Source organism: Rhipicephalus microplus, chromosome X, assembly GCF_043290135.1.
Source record: "Rhipicephalus microplus isolate Deutch F79 chromosome X, USDA_Rmic, whole genome shotgun sequence".
Classification (NCBI taxonomy): domain Eukaryota; kingdom Metazoa; phylum Arthropoda; class Arachnida; order Ixodida; family Ixodidae; genus Rhipicephalus; species Rhipicephalus microplus.
The window spans coordinates 85761585-85776128 of record NC_134710.1 but is presented as its reverse complement, the minus strand read 5'-3'; the positions used below and the strand labels follow the sequence as shown (position 1 = coordinate 85776128).

At 47.1% G+C, this 14544-nt stretch overlaps 1 protein-coding gene across 1 annotated transcript in view; it reads left to right on the top strand.

Moving 5' to 3' along the window:
• LOC119176732 (PH domain leucine-rich repeat-containing protein phosphatase 1) overlaps positions 1-13978 on the top strand; it is a 49635-nt gene extending 35657 nt beyond the window's left edge. Inside the window, exons 5-13 of the mRNA XM_075877248.1 lie at positions 455-550; positions 3406-3570; positions 4177-4371; positions 6064-6223; positions 6901-7031; positions 8864-9007; positions 10766-10951; positions 11990-12221; positions 13245-13978. Coding sequence (XP_075733363.1) covers positions 455-550; positions 3406-3570; positions 4177-4371; positions 6064-6223; positions 6901-7031; positions 8864-9007; positions 10766-10951; positions 11990-12221; positions 13245-13847 — 1912 coding nt within the window. The 3' untranslated portion in view covers positions 13848-13978. The remainder of the gene's footprint in view (positions 1-454; positions 551-3405; positions 3571-4176; positions 4372-6063; positions 6224-6900; positions 7032-8863; positions 9008-10765; positions 10952-11989; positions 12222-13244) is intronic.
• Positions 13979-14544: the final 566 nt, after the last annotated feature.

Below are 14544 nucleotides of genomic sequence, written 5' to 3'. Positions count from 1 at the left end.
GTAAGATCGTGCCCAGAAGTATGAGCCCGTGGTCCACATTTCGGTTCCATAGCCCAGCTCTCAACAAATGACAATGGGCATTTCAGAACAAGAAGCTGTGTGCATTTGGCCACATGTTTCTAACTGTACATACATTATGTCATGTCGCGTTTGAGATTAGACTAGCCGATAGCATCAAAGAGAAATCTAAATATGCGGGACGGCGATGCATGTATAACCGGTTGAATCAAAGCAGTGGTTAAGGTGGGACAGCCCTTTTACAGCACTGCGAATGGGTTGTCGACATCACACTGTTCTTGTTGAACTAACTCACGCGAATAGCTTAAACGCACGATGTAAGGCACTTGCATTGACCATGCAGTATAGTGTAGACATTGTACACATCCGACCCACTTTTTAAGGTGACGTATGTCTACACGACTGGGTCAAAGCATCCGTGTATGCACTTTCGCAGGAACCAGCTCGTGCAAGTGCCCTACTGGGTGCCCCAGGCACGCAGCGCCCAACACTTGGACCTGGGCCACAACTGCCTCACTTCCGTTCCCGCCGGGTGAGTCCCGTGCTTCTTAGATACGCGGAACGATTATTACGTGAAACGGAATTTGAAGCTCGCTGTTGATCTTGGTGAACTGAGCCTTAATTAGTGTATTTAACCCATAGTTAACAAAAAATCAATGCGTTACTGATTTTTGCGAGAGAAATAGTGAATAGAAGCGAGAAAATAAAGATAACTCACATTCATGACCTCCCCGCTGCTTCTCTGTACATGACGCGAACAAAGTTCTTTCCATCTATTCATCCATCCGGTATGAGCGTGCACAATGCAAACAACCCGTAGTTCTCTGGGACGCATGTAACACGAGCACTATTCCCGTGGGACACAACTAATCACCGGGGAAATTCGGGAACATCCTCACTCTTGCGAAATGCTTGTGGCTGGTCGACTGCCTTCTCAACCTATATAGAGTTCGTATAGCAAGAATGGTTCGTTAAAACAGGCCCCGGGTTTTCGTCATATCCGACCTAATAACGAAGGAGGCCAGCAAAGTACGAACAGTTTATGCCGACGAAAAGCTCTGTGAATCCGGTCCCGGCACGCCATGGGCGCTTTGAACTATACTCCCGGCAAGTATATGAAGTTCCTAAAGCGCCGAACTCACGTAACAAATCACACAACCGCCAGCATGTCATGTACAGGCGTGAGCATAAGTGTGCAGACCATGCATGTGATTGCGTGGCCTAAGGCATCGACGCGCTATCTGGCGACGAGACGCCTGCTACCATGCGCATGCGCGTCCCATGGTATCAGTTGGCCTATCACATCGGTCTAACCGACGCGCTCGTAGCCAAAACGAAAACTATAGGTGTCGCTGTCTTTGTTCCATCAAATTTGTGCTGTCTTCTTCTTTTTTTTTACGTAGCGGCTGCGACGGTGTTGGTATCAGCACCGGGCTCACGCTGTTCTTTATACCGATTGATTACAATAACTAAGCGTAGCCAGCCTCTCAAAACCAGATGAAGCCAAGCACACAAAATTAAGTTTTCTCAGCTCAGCTTGATTCGTCGCGTTATGCCAAGTTGAACTTCAGTGAGCCTAGTTATGACGAAACAAGCGCCAATAAGTACGATGACATAATTAAAATTAGTCTTAAGGATAATTAAATTTACTTTAACCTAATGATGCTAAACTTGGTGATCAGTAATTAGTATCTTTTTAGCTTCAATTGTCGGAGCTCATAGAAATTCAACTTCGATTACTTTATTTGTTTTATGAGAACTTGCCTAATTACGCCAAACTTTAATCAGACTAGTTTGATAATGCCATGATCAATCATGCTTAGTCTGATTTTTGGATGCTTACCTTCGCGCTGCCTCGATCATTAGCTTAGTTATGCATAATTAGCGTAATTATATCACTTGAAACTCTATTATATAATGTGTGTGATTGAATATTAGAATAATTAATACATCGTAACCAGTGCCTGTCTGGACTAACTCTAATTAGACATAAATGAACTTCACTGTTTTAGTGTCACTACGGGTGAATTAGTATCTTTTGGAGTTTGGTGCCTCTATAGACTCTTGGGGACGCCGACTTGGATTAATTGGCCACGATAAGGTTTGCTTTATTTGGACTGATCTTCTAAATTAAATGACAGCTTGATCAGCTGTGCTCGAAGTTGGCTGCACGTGTACTTTTATCGGCCCATTTGCGCGCATAGAAGCTTCACTACGCTTAACATAAAAACAGCAACTTGGACTGGGCTTAAGCTTACTTAAGCCCAAATTTATTAGGTGATACCGCACTCAACTATAGGCTATAGATTAAATTCGGCTACACTTACATTCACTTAACTAGGCTCATTTCAGTTCAACTTGGCCTAACGCGACAAAGGCAAGCTGAGCTTAGAAAATTTAGTTTTGTGTGCTAGGCTTCATCAGGTTTTGTGAGGCTGGCTACGCTCAGTTGTGCTAATCAAACGCTATAAATAACGATATGTATATCGATATGTATATGTATAACGTTATAAATAATGATATGTATATTTTACTCCCTGTAACATCCTTTTATGACATGATAATAAACTGATTGATTGATTGATTGATTGATTGATTGATTGATTGATTGATTGATTGGTTGATTGATTGATTGATTGATTGACGCGAGCCCGGTGCTGAAACCGGTGCTGTCGCAGCCGCTACGTGAAAAAAAAAAAAAACAAGGGAAAAAAAGCATGGTACAAATTCGATGGATCAAAGACAGCGACCCCCACGTGTCGTTTTGGCTACGAGACTGTCGGAGAGAGCGAGTCTAAGCGACATGAGAGGCCAACTGATACGATGGGATGCGCATGCGCACCGCAGCAGACGTCTCGTCGCTAGATAGCGCGTCGATGCCTTCGGCCACGCGATCCCGTGGCCTGCACGCTTATGCTCACGCCTGTACTTGATTCACGATTGCAATCTCGCTTCTTGTGAAGCTGTATTCAAGCGATGGACAAGACAGCTGAATAAGACAACGAACGAGCGTGACACGGACGCAAGGTGTGCCGTCCGTCGGTGGCACTGATTCGGATCACGCCATAGTGCATCGCCTAAACCAAGAATTCGGTCCATCGTGTGAATATAACTTGATAAGCAACGAATCAGGCTCAACTCGAAAAATTTTCATAGCTATATCGGCTTCGTGAATCTGACCGTGGGCCGATTGGTGCTGAATTCGCCATGCTTTATAAGATCGCATACAAAGACTGATGTTCTTCGACGGCTGGTCACCTTGCTAATGCATGCACCACATAGCTCGTTTGGCGGCACGCGTTCTTACAAATCACATACTCTCGTATTTGCACTGCTTCGTGAATTATGACACCTGTTATCTGAATAAGCACCTTGTCCCGCTTCCAGTCTGTTCAGCCCGACATTGTCTCAGCTGGACACAGTGCGACTCAATCACAACAACATCGCCAGCTTCCCTGAAAGCATCACTGCGCAATGTCACATCCGCCATCTCGACCTACAACACAACTGCCTGACTGCCTTGCCGCCAAACCTGCTCCGCCATGCATACAGGTACGTGCGTTATACAGGTGTGAAGCGTTGAAATGTGCCGATGACGCGTATCTAAAGTTAGGTGCGATTGTCTTTCAAAATTTATAAGGCTACGTCAAAACGTTACAACCTCAAAATTTCCCATTAACTCAATATTTAAAAATACATTTTTTTCTTAAACCAGTTTATACTAGTATCATAAGAGGCGAAAAAAAAAAGTATGCCTTGCACAGTACTTCTGCAAAAGCTCGACACTCACTAGGTTCATATTATTAAAAAAATTTGTATGCAGTAGTCAAAACATATTGCCCGTATTATACAACTCAACTTAGTATATCTATCAGGATATACATTACAGACTTACACTTAAGCTGCATTGTTTTGGCTGACTGAAAACAGTAGTGCGAGGTCTGTTGGTTTGCTATCAGAAGCCCGAAAACGGAGTGAAAGTATTCTAAAGCCGACGCGTTCATACGCGTGTTCATAAGGTCGTTTTAGAGTGTAATGCAACCAACAACAAGTCGTCGAAGCACATGGTCACCCCTTGGAAGCATACACAGTGCGAATAAGCGAAGCCCAGCTCCCTTCGAGGCCGTTCTCCAGCGATTTCCATGTATATGTGCGTAGGCTTCAGTGGCTGAATGCGTCGTACAACAAGCTGTCGTCACTGGCGCGGCCCGATCAGACGAGCTTCCCGCTGCGCTGGCTTCTTCTCACACGGACGGGCCTCACGGACGAGCAGGTTTGGCCTCTGGTCTTGGCATGCCCCGGTCTCAAGGTGCTCCAGCTGGCGTACAACCAGCTGCACACCGTCCCTGGCAGGTAAGACCAACACAGGGCATGTGCATACCGCGAGTAATGCAACATCATTCAGCCCATTTTTCATGCGAGTAAACAAAAAAAGGTCTATAGACATGCCGAGCACGGGACGTACCCTTTGAAAACGCGCTTGCGCGAGGTACAACACAAATTAAGAAAGTAAGTCATTAGTAAATTGAGTGATCAACAAAACCGGGTTACGTATTAATTGATTGGAGCGACTGAGAATGAATGAAAAAAACTATACGCATTAACAAAGAAATGACGCCATATCCACGAAGTGAATGATGATAAAGGAGCTTGCTCCGGAGGTTAGATCTGGTAAACCGTGAATCCTCCATGCATCTACTCGACCATCGTACAAAGACGTGCCTATCAGGGGCCGCGAAGGTTTTAGGACGTTAAAAGCGAACGGTTATTATTATTATTATTATTATTATTATTATTATTATTATTATTATTATTATTATTATTATTATTATTATTATTATTATTATTATTATTATTATTATTATTATTATTATTATTATTATTATTATTATATTCTTGTCTGTGCATCATATTATGAAATAATAAAACTTGATTTGATTTGATTTGATTATAGTGAAGGTTCGTTGCAGCGCACCCCGCCCCTTCCCTACTCCGCTAAAATCGCCAAATTCAACCGGAAGTCTCAAGCGCCGCGTTCCTTGGAACGGTGCCACCCAAAAAGTTATTTAAACCTCCTTGGTGCCAACTATAGGCACGACAATGGACACCGGTCGCACTATAGTATCGCGCCGCAGCTCGCGTTTTGCTAGCGTATCGTCGCTTTCCCAGCATGCTCTCTGATGCAAGAAGACAGACGCGCGCATTGCGTTCCGAACCTGTCATTTGCTTCAAAGGGAGCGTGGCTACGACGGTGGGATGGCTGGACAAGGCTCGAGCATAAGGAGCAAGCTCCTAAAAGCCATAAAATTAAAGGGAGAGGGGGCTACTAACAAGCGTACGGCTATCGCATGCAGTAAATGTGTAGCAGTGTACAGTCTTCACGGCGTTTTGATTGATATGTGGGGTTTAACGTCCCAAAACCACCATATGATTATGAGAGACGCCGTAGTGGAGGGCTCCGGAAATTTCGACCACCTGGGGTTCTTTAACGTGCACCCAAATCTGAGCACACGGGCCTACAACATTTCCGCCTCCATCGGAAATGCAGCCGCCGCAGCCGGGATTCGATCCCGCGACCTGCGGGTCAGTAGCCGAGTACCTTAGCCACTAGACCACCGCGGCGGGGCTTCACGGTGTTTTACACGTGCAAATCAAGGGATCTTTGGGACTCGTTTGCATACTGTTATGCGAACAAAAATGTACACATTACTGCCTATAGAGCGGTGGAATGATTCGTGTGTTGAAGCTCGTAAATATGAGAGGGAATCTTAAAAATCAGCGTCCAAGTCACACGGACACGAGGTAACATGGCTTTTAACGTAAAAGGAACCGTTTTTCCAGCGCCCGCGTCGACGCCCGTTGGTCAACGCCGTGCGCACCGCTGCTGCTTCGCATGCCACCAGGGTTCCCTTCGGGGAAACAGTTGATAATTTTCTTTTATTTTGCAACGCAGTATGGTATATACATGTGTGCGTACGTGTAGTGTCATTTCCTCTCTAGCACACTGAATAGCAAGCGTTCGTTATTAAAGAAGGCATTTCGCAGGATATCCGAGCTGGAGAGCCTGCGCGACCTGGTGTTGACGGGCAACGCGCTGCAGCAGCTTCCAGACACGCTGCCTTCTCTGCCCGCACTCGAGGCCCTGCTTCTCAACTGCAACCGGCTCGACACATTGCCGAATTTCGAGCACAGCCGTTCCCTCAAGGTGCGCACATAAAACCCCGCCTTTCAGGTCCTTCGGGACTGTCGGTCAGGCTACAGTGCATGAATGGGGGATATTCGCTGAATTTCGCAAGAGTGGTGTAAAAGTTTAATTCTATCTCGATTCCTTCTGAATTAGGTGGCTGGACATCGTGCCATCGCGACGCCTTCCTTCCTGTGGTATAGCGTCAAAAACGAAGTGCCAGATTCTGCAACTTTGTCTATAAGGTTGCAATGGGATGGTTTCAAAATTAATCGTTCAGCTGCATATAGCCGTGCACAGAAGTTTTCGCTAAATACCTTATTTCATGGCACGAGCCGATAAAGCTTTATTATCTAATCTTCCCATTTATTGTGATTCTGCACCTCTCATACGCGTCTTTTATTTATTTATTTATTTATTTATTTATTTATTTATTTATTTATTTATTTATTTATTTATTTATGCTCGTTTGACTGTTTGTATTCATCCTTAATGGATTTTGGGTAAGAGGGTGGTCATTGCGAGAGGCCGCGCACCAGCGCGAATGAAGGGAATGACACCCATGAGCTGTACCACGACCATCCTATAGCTATCACGTTGGACATCACGAATAATTAACTCGAACCGACTCTCACGAACAATGTCAGCATGAGAAAGTTCCTCCTTCATTTCCGTGAACATCGTGGCCTTCCATGTAGGTGCTCGACGTGTCGTGCAACTTGCTGAGCAAGGTGACCCTCTCGTCGCTGGTGTCCCCTAGCCTTCAACAGCTGGACATCTCCTGCAACCAAGCACTGTTCGTCGACACACAGGAATTCCACGTACTCTGGTAAGCGGGCCACGCGCAACCCTCATCGAGCTCTATGAACACTTTATAATGTGGCTGACGCGCACTTTGCTTACGTATACGCGAGTTTTGGAATTACGATATTGTCCAACGATTATCACGTCGTTTACAGAGATCTGCCCACGGACTTTTTTTTTATCCACGCACAAATCTTCATACAAAGCATGTCACGAACTGTACGCACATTTCGGACATTGGTCTCGCATAATTGTGTTTTATTAGTGCCCTGCGTGCACGCACCACCAATCAACATAGCGGTCAAAGCAATAATGAAAGGATCATCGTGGCGATGTGTCCTATCCCGAATGGCCCTTTCTCATGAGCACTTTAGGAATACACGCCCAGTTTATAAAGTGAAGAATACAGGCAACCAGCGAATCTGACACATACATCGTCATAGGCCTATTGTTCGAACGCTTGAATGTCAAGGTTGCTATTAGAGGAACATGCAACGACTAATTATGTTATTTTACCGAGCATCCTTCGTTGTACACTCATAAACACTGATCTAAGGAGGCACGGACCTTCACCCTCTCCAAGCAAGAATTCGTTTACTTGATCATCACTGACACGAAAATATTGCGTCACGCTCTGTACTGTGTGGGTCGACACCCCATAGTATGATTACAATACGAAGTCTCGATTCCTCAAGAGTGCCGCAACAATTAATTACAGCATCTACATGTGACCCTTTCAAAACGCATGCCAAGTGCTCTGTGGCTTCAAACGAGAAAAAAAAAACGTGCTGCGAAACCCGTACGGATTACCTTTTACAAACGGGTGTATGACGGCTTGTTCTGTCACAACACACACAGAGAAAGAGCGGGTAGATGAGAACCGAATCCGGGAACAACAGAAACTAGCACCGCCAACGTCATATGCGCCCCTCTAGTTCACGTATTATAAGCTCAGTTACGTACTACGTCTGACAGTCAGCCAGCGGCTCTGCCAAGCAATCTATCCCGGTGACTGTGCGTGTGGAGACTCCACACACAAAGTAAAAAAAAGAGCCGAGTATCCACCCTGCCTCCGCAGTTTTACGAGCGCAGGTGATTTGGCGAATGACTTGGGGTAATGCACACACCGTGCCGTTGCCGGTTATAGCCGGTCGCGATTCTGTTCGGGCACACGCCGTTGCCCGTCACAAGCGCGGAAGTACCGAGTGCCGGCTGGCGCCGATGCGAGAGCCATGCCTGCAGAGTTGATTGGGGACGACCAAAGCACGTTTCCCTCCAGGTTCCAGGCGGCCCGGACGTATGCGGTATCTCTTTTTTTTTTCGTCCAGCCTTAACGACCACGACGCGTCGTAATCGCGCGTTTGTGTGCTGTGCGAATTTTCCTCGCAGAGTGGCACTTTCGCTCGAGGATGGGGGAAAAAGAAACCCGGAAACGCGATGTCACGCTCGTATTATCCGGCGAGCACAGCAACCTCGACGAGGGCCAGTTGTACGCGGCTCTTATGACCGACATCTCGAGACAACTGTAATGCGTTTCAGCCTTCCTGATGTTTCGTGTTTTTGTTCCCACGCTCTCTTCATAACGCGAATGAAGAGGCGCCACTTCCTAGATGCGATTGTTGTTAAATAAGGACAAATACAAGCTCAAGCTTCATGAAGAAAAAGACCATGCCTTACCTTGCTTCATCTTCGAATCAGCCTTTTAAGCCTATTCATTGCAGACATGCAAAAAGTCCGTTCGCTTTTTCCCAATGCAGCATCACCATCACACGATGCCTTTTATTGTGACCTGCTTTCATATTGACATGAGTATTCATTGTATACATACGCCATGTGTGACATAGATCTTACGTTCAGTTCCAGAAGAAATGTGTCCGTTGTAGACACGAAGTTCTCTGGTCGCTTGGCTCCACCCTTCAAGTCCAACGGCCCCGGTCAAAGCTGCCTTGAAAGCCCGTTCTGGACGACCGGCTTTTCGGAAAGTCTCAAAGGGCCAGCCAGGTAAGCCCACACGATGATAAGAGCGAACCAAATTACCTCAGACTGTGAGGACGTGGCTAGCTCTTCTTGCTGATGAACACCGCAAATTTCATAATATGAAACCGAACGGAGCGTCACAATATTCAACCGCTAAACATTTTTAACTGTTTCTCTTACGGCACCTGGTAAATGTCATTTTCCTTAATATTATCAGCATGCTAGTTGTCGAGGTCAAGTTAAAGAGCAGACAGTGTTTAAGAAGGCCAGAAAATAATTCTAAAGTGATTCGCTACGCTGATGACACGGCGAAGCGAACGGTGCAACACATGGATAACAGGTGGTGGAAGGTCTAGGTCTCAAAGAAGGCAAAATTTTAAGTCGGCGAAATACAAGCACCACTCTTGACTCTGAGATAACACCTACAGCCATTTGAAACAGAGCCCCGGACACCCAAGCTTCCGTACAGTATGACCGCAATGCGGTAAAAAGATTAGTCGTGGTCGAGATTGAACTTTATAGGAACGAGATGCGGCGATATAAATAATGTAATTCTTGTTTTAAAAGGTCTTAATTTTTTAATTGCGCAGTTTGCACAAAATTGTGCAAGGCTGTGTGACAGCAGAGCTTGTGAGCCTCTAGCTGGCCCTGGCTTGGCTTTAGGTTTTTACCCTCTCACCTGTCTCTTTCTTAATCCGTGCTTTGACTATACTAGTTATCATTTTTACTTTTTTTACTGTTTCTTTCTATCGCCTTCTCTGCATGTCGACTTTCTCTCTATTTTTTTTCTGTATTTGTTTGTTCCATTTCTTTCTCTCCTTCTCTTTATGTCTCTTATTCTCTCACTCTTACTCTGTAGCCGTTCTCTAGCCTTCTGTATTTTCCCCTCCTCGACCATAACAGAAAGCTTTACTGTGATATAGCGCATGATGTGCCACAAAGATCAGACGAATTACACTATTCACCACACTGGTCCACTATAAAATAACAAGGCAACCCACGGCCGGCAAACGGCGATTAATGACCGCACGTTTTAGGTTATCTCGTTAACCATCGATACACATGCAATGCTTTGGCCATGGTTGAGCACCCGCCAGCTCATGATGATAATTTTACATCGACGACATACTGCAAACCTCGACCATAACAGAGCTGCTAGAAAGCCGTCGGCACAAAAAACACGACATGCGTCGAAAAGACACCATTTTCTCGATAAATGTATAGGCATGGCTCAGGAGGTCGCCAACTGAAGTTCGCCGTCGCTGTGCCACACACTCATTCTTACATTGTCGGTTTATAGCATTAAAGCTTTCCATTATTGCTCTCAGTCCTTGGCCCACGTCACCCAGCAGATCTGCAGTTAACTATGCAGCATTTACGAAGTTGTATCGCACTGACTGCGGTCGCCTGATTTCACGTGATTCAGGGGCTGATATGCGTTTAATTCCATGATTCTGCCGTTACATCTCGGGAGAAGTGTCTATACGAGGATACTTACACATTAGCAGCATTTTGATTCTTCTGAGCGCCTCTGCATAGTCGTCAACGCTCTCTATGTTACACGTGACACTCCAGGCCCGCGGGCCACTACGGATTTAAGTGCGCGTAAACATTAGCGGCTGTTTTCATTCAGCAATACTTGATGTCGTACTAAGTATAATACGGCAATCCGCACGAATGTATCAGTATTCAGCTTCACCTCAATTATAGATGATACCCATATACACGGCCATGCGTTAGCAACGTGTGCTATGTATTCACACTGTGTGGTGCCCTTCGCAGGTTGTACATCAACCAGTGCACGCAGCCGAGCGGCCATACCGAGGTGCTGGCGGCCATCTTGGAGAGCCCACAGCGGCAGCTGCTCTCCACCGCAAAGGCGGCGGTCGCACAGCTCGTACGACAGGAGCGACGCTCCGCCGAATCTTCGGCAGTCTTCCTGCAAAGCATCATACTTTCCACCTACAGGTAGCATTCTCACGCTAGAGTTCCGCCTCCGGAGAATCGTGCGCCAGTCATTGAGTTAATTGACTTTGGCAGTTCCAGCATTAACTTACTTTGGACAGTTCAGCCACTTAGCAATAATAACGGCGTTATACCGCTAACAAATTACACACCCCTCGGAGCGTGTTTTGTGCACCGTTAGCTGTATTGGTCAAAATTTCTTCTTCGAAGATCTGCACTCGCTCTAGTTTCCTGTGAAAGATGCTCTTTTACGCTGATAACGTGAATACCTTTCAAGGCCTAAAGGTACGGTGGAAGCCGAAAACTGACCACGAATATTGTTTGCGCGCGACATGAATTCCAAAATGTGCAACCCTTCAGATGAGGTCCAGCCACTAGAGGTCCACAAGGAGTTTCAAATGAAATCCTTACATTATGTTGACGTTCTTGAAATTATAACCCAAGCTGACAAAAATATAAAGAACGTCTATGAAAACTTAGAAAAACTCTTCAAAATTGGTAGTCGCCCTGTATCGCTCATACGGAGCCAGAAAAGGAGCTCTGGGGGAGGTGAAAGCTTAAAGAGTTGAAAAAATGCGTGAACAAGCGATGTCGCTGGAGACGGCGTTTCGACAAGCTGGCCTATATGCATCAAGGCTGCAACTGTTGCAGCCTTGAACGATGTCTCGAACAACACTTCGTGTTCACTAATTTTCCATCACATTGAAGCCAGAGAGTACCAGACAGAAGCAGATGGTAAGGTTCATCCTCAGCAGAGCTAGGAAGAACCAGGTCACAAGGCATTTTTTGGGAACCAGGTCACAAGGCATTTTTGGGGGGAACGCAAATATGTTAGAAGACGACTAATCGTGACGTAGCCGTGTTTGTGACAGCGCATGTCATATATCTATATCTTATAGTATGTTCCTCCGTGTCCTCGTCCTATGGACACGCGGTTTCATCCTCTGTTCTAACAATGGACAAACTAACTATCATCAAGTTATTACAAAACCAGGAAGGCTCAAGATTTGGCGAGAAAAACCGTACGTGCATATTCCTCAGGGCCCTGGGCAGCAAGGCATGCTGCCACCAGCTGAACATCCTGCTCTGCCACCTCGCCCCGGCCGACGTGGGCGCTGACGGTACAGACGGGGCCGCGTACCTCATGACGGTCGCGCAGTGTGGTGGCGCCACTTGCCTGCTCGCCCACGCCGACAAGCAGGCAACGATACTCTTTGGGGAGAGCGGCCAAAGCACGCGTTGCGTCGCCGACGACTGGGATGCGGCAGTTCAGGCAAGTATGCACTCGAGGCACGCTGGCCAGGCCCGTGGCATCCATGCAATCGCGAGAGCCATGCTTCCACTGACTTTAGATGAATGTGCTTCCGGAATTCATAAGCTTCACAGTGCGTGGGCCCTAAATAAGTCCTTCGAATATGTAGGAACTGCATATACGTTTCTGAAAACTGCGTTTCTGCACTTTCCCATTCTCTCAAGGGAGTCTCGTATTGTTCACACAGGTACAATCAGTATAGGTAGAAAAGTGGGTTCGGTGTTTATAAACCTCACTGAAATAGTTTAATCTGTGTGAGCGCAACGAGCCATGGGTTTCTGAAGCAGCCGGGAAATGTGTCCAGGTTTTTTTTTTTTTCCTCCCCTTATGTCGACTAGAATATCGGATACCACTGTGTGTTCCCTGATACCTCCAGCTGTCTTCTGACTTCTAAATTTCAAGCCAATCATTCTCACACCATCGTACGCCGTGTAGTTTTTATTTAACTTCATCAAGATTTACTGTGCTGCCCCGCCGCGGTGGTCGAGTGGCTAATGTACTCGTCTGCTGACCCGCAGGTCACGGGATCGAATAACGGCTGCGGTGGCCGCATTTTAGATGTAGGCGAAAATGCTGTAGCGCCGTGTGCTCAGATTTGAGTGCACGTTAAAGAACCCCAGAAGGTTTAAGTTTTCGGAGCTCCAGTACGGCGTCTCTCATAATCCCATGGTAGTTTTGGAACTTTATATCCCACATATCATCAAGATTTATTTTGTTTGAATTTGTGCCGGCAAAACGGATTGTACGTGCGCTGTGCGCTTTAGGGATGGCGGTGTATCACCGGTTTTAAGGTTCGATCAGCATTTGCCTCAGTCGTGCAATCAAAAAAGTTTTAACTGAAGCGTGCACGTGGCACACTTTTTTTTTGAAGCTTTAAGAAGTTTTCGCGACTGATGATCGAACGAGCTGGTCTTGTTCAACTGCAAATATACGCAAAGGTTTTGCACGCCCGTCTACTGACTCATTTACTGGAACGTCTTGCAGGAGGGCTTCCAGACGCACGCCAGCTCTTCGTGGCCGTCGACGGCCCGAGGACCGCCTCCGTGCGAGCTACCATCACCCAGCATTCGGCACGTGACGCTGCGCCCGGACGACCGACTCGTGGTGCTCTCGACGGCCGCGCTGGGCGACGCTTTGGAACCCGAAGCAGCACTCGCCGAGGCCCTGGACGCACCCAACCCTATGGCTGCCGCTAAACGGCTCAACCAAGCCGTCGCGTCGCTGGTGAGCGACGGAGGCACCTGTGTCATCGCCATCGGCCTGCAGCCGGCTGCGGCGGCAGTGGCCGCCGGGGGACCAGGAAAGAGCGTCCACTTCCGCATCACCACCGACATCGACGACGAGCAGGCGGACGAAGCCGAGGCCTACAAGGCCTGGGAGTACATGCTCGCCCAGAACCACAAGATGCTGTTCAACCGAGAGCTCGAAACGCTGCACCGAACATTGGCCAAAGGCAAGGCGGCCAGGCATGCGACCGTCGCCGATGGTGCCACTGCGGCCGCCTTCGGTACGGCGAGGCTGGGCTCCAAGAAAAAGCGCTACTGCTATGGCCAGGCCGGCGAGCCGCTGCCTTCCAGCGTGGATTAATAGAGCTCACACAACTGCGGCTTGGAACAAGTCCCCAGACAACGCACACGCGTCGAGCCAGCTGTGCATTTCTTCGTTGTCTGCATTGATCGTTTGCACACATCAGTGCTATCCCTCTGTCAAAGTGTGTGGTGACTGTCTATACAAATGCCCGTATGCGCTGGCAGAAGCGAAACGAAAGATATTCCAAAGACTTCAGTGATATAACAGCAGTCCGCGATTATGTGTTCGATGGCAGCAGCCGCGCCTTAGGCCCATACTCCGCCATAATGTGAATCTATACACCAGTCGCGGAACTGTATTGTGCAGCATACCCATAAGTGGTCCAACAGTGAAATAAAGCTTCCTTTGTACATTTATACAGTCTATATATCTACATAGACTGTAGTGCCAAGCATCCATATTAAGTTACTGCTCGGCCGAAGACTTTACAAGCCACTGCATGGCCGCCCTTTTCACTGTTAATCAAGCAATCATTAAAATTCCAATCAGCCTTTTATTGCTGACAGTGGTTGTGCATGAAGGTTGTCGTAGTAGCAGTAGCAGTAGCAAACTGATGAGATGGAACGTGAGAACGCCGCGAGAACGTTTCGCCTCTGTGCTAACAGTTCAGCTCCGCATCAGAGGCGTAGCTAGAATTTCATTACGATTGAAGCGGTGGGAGGGGGGGGGGCATTGTAACTATCTAACTATCTTT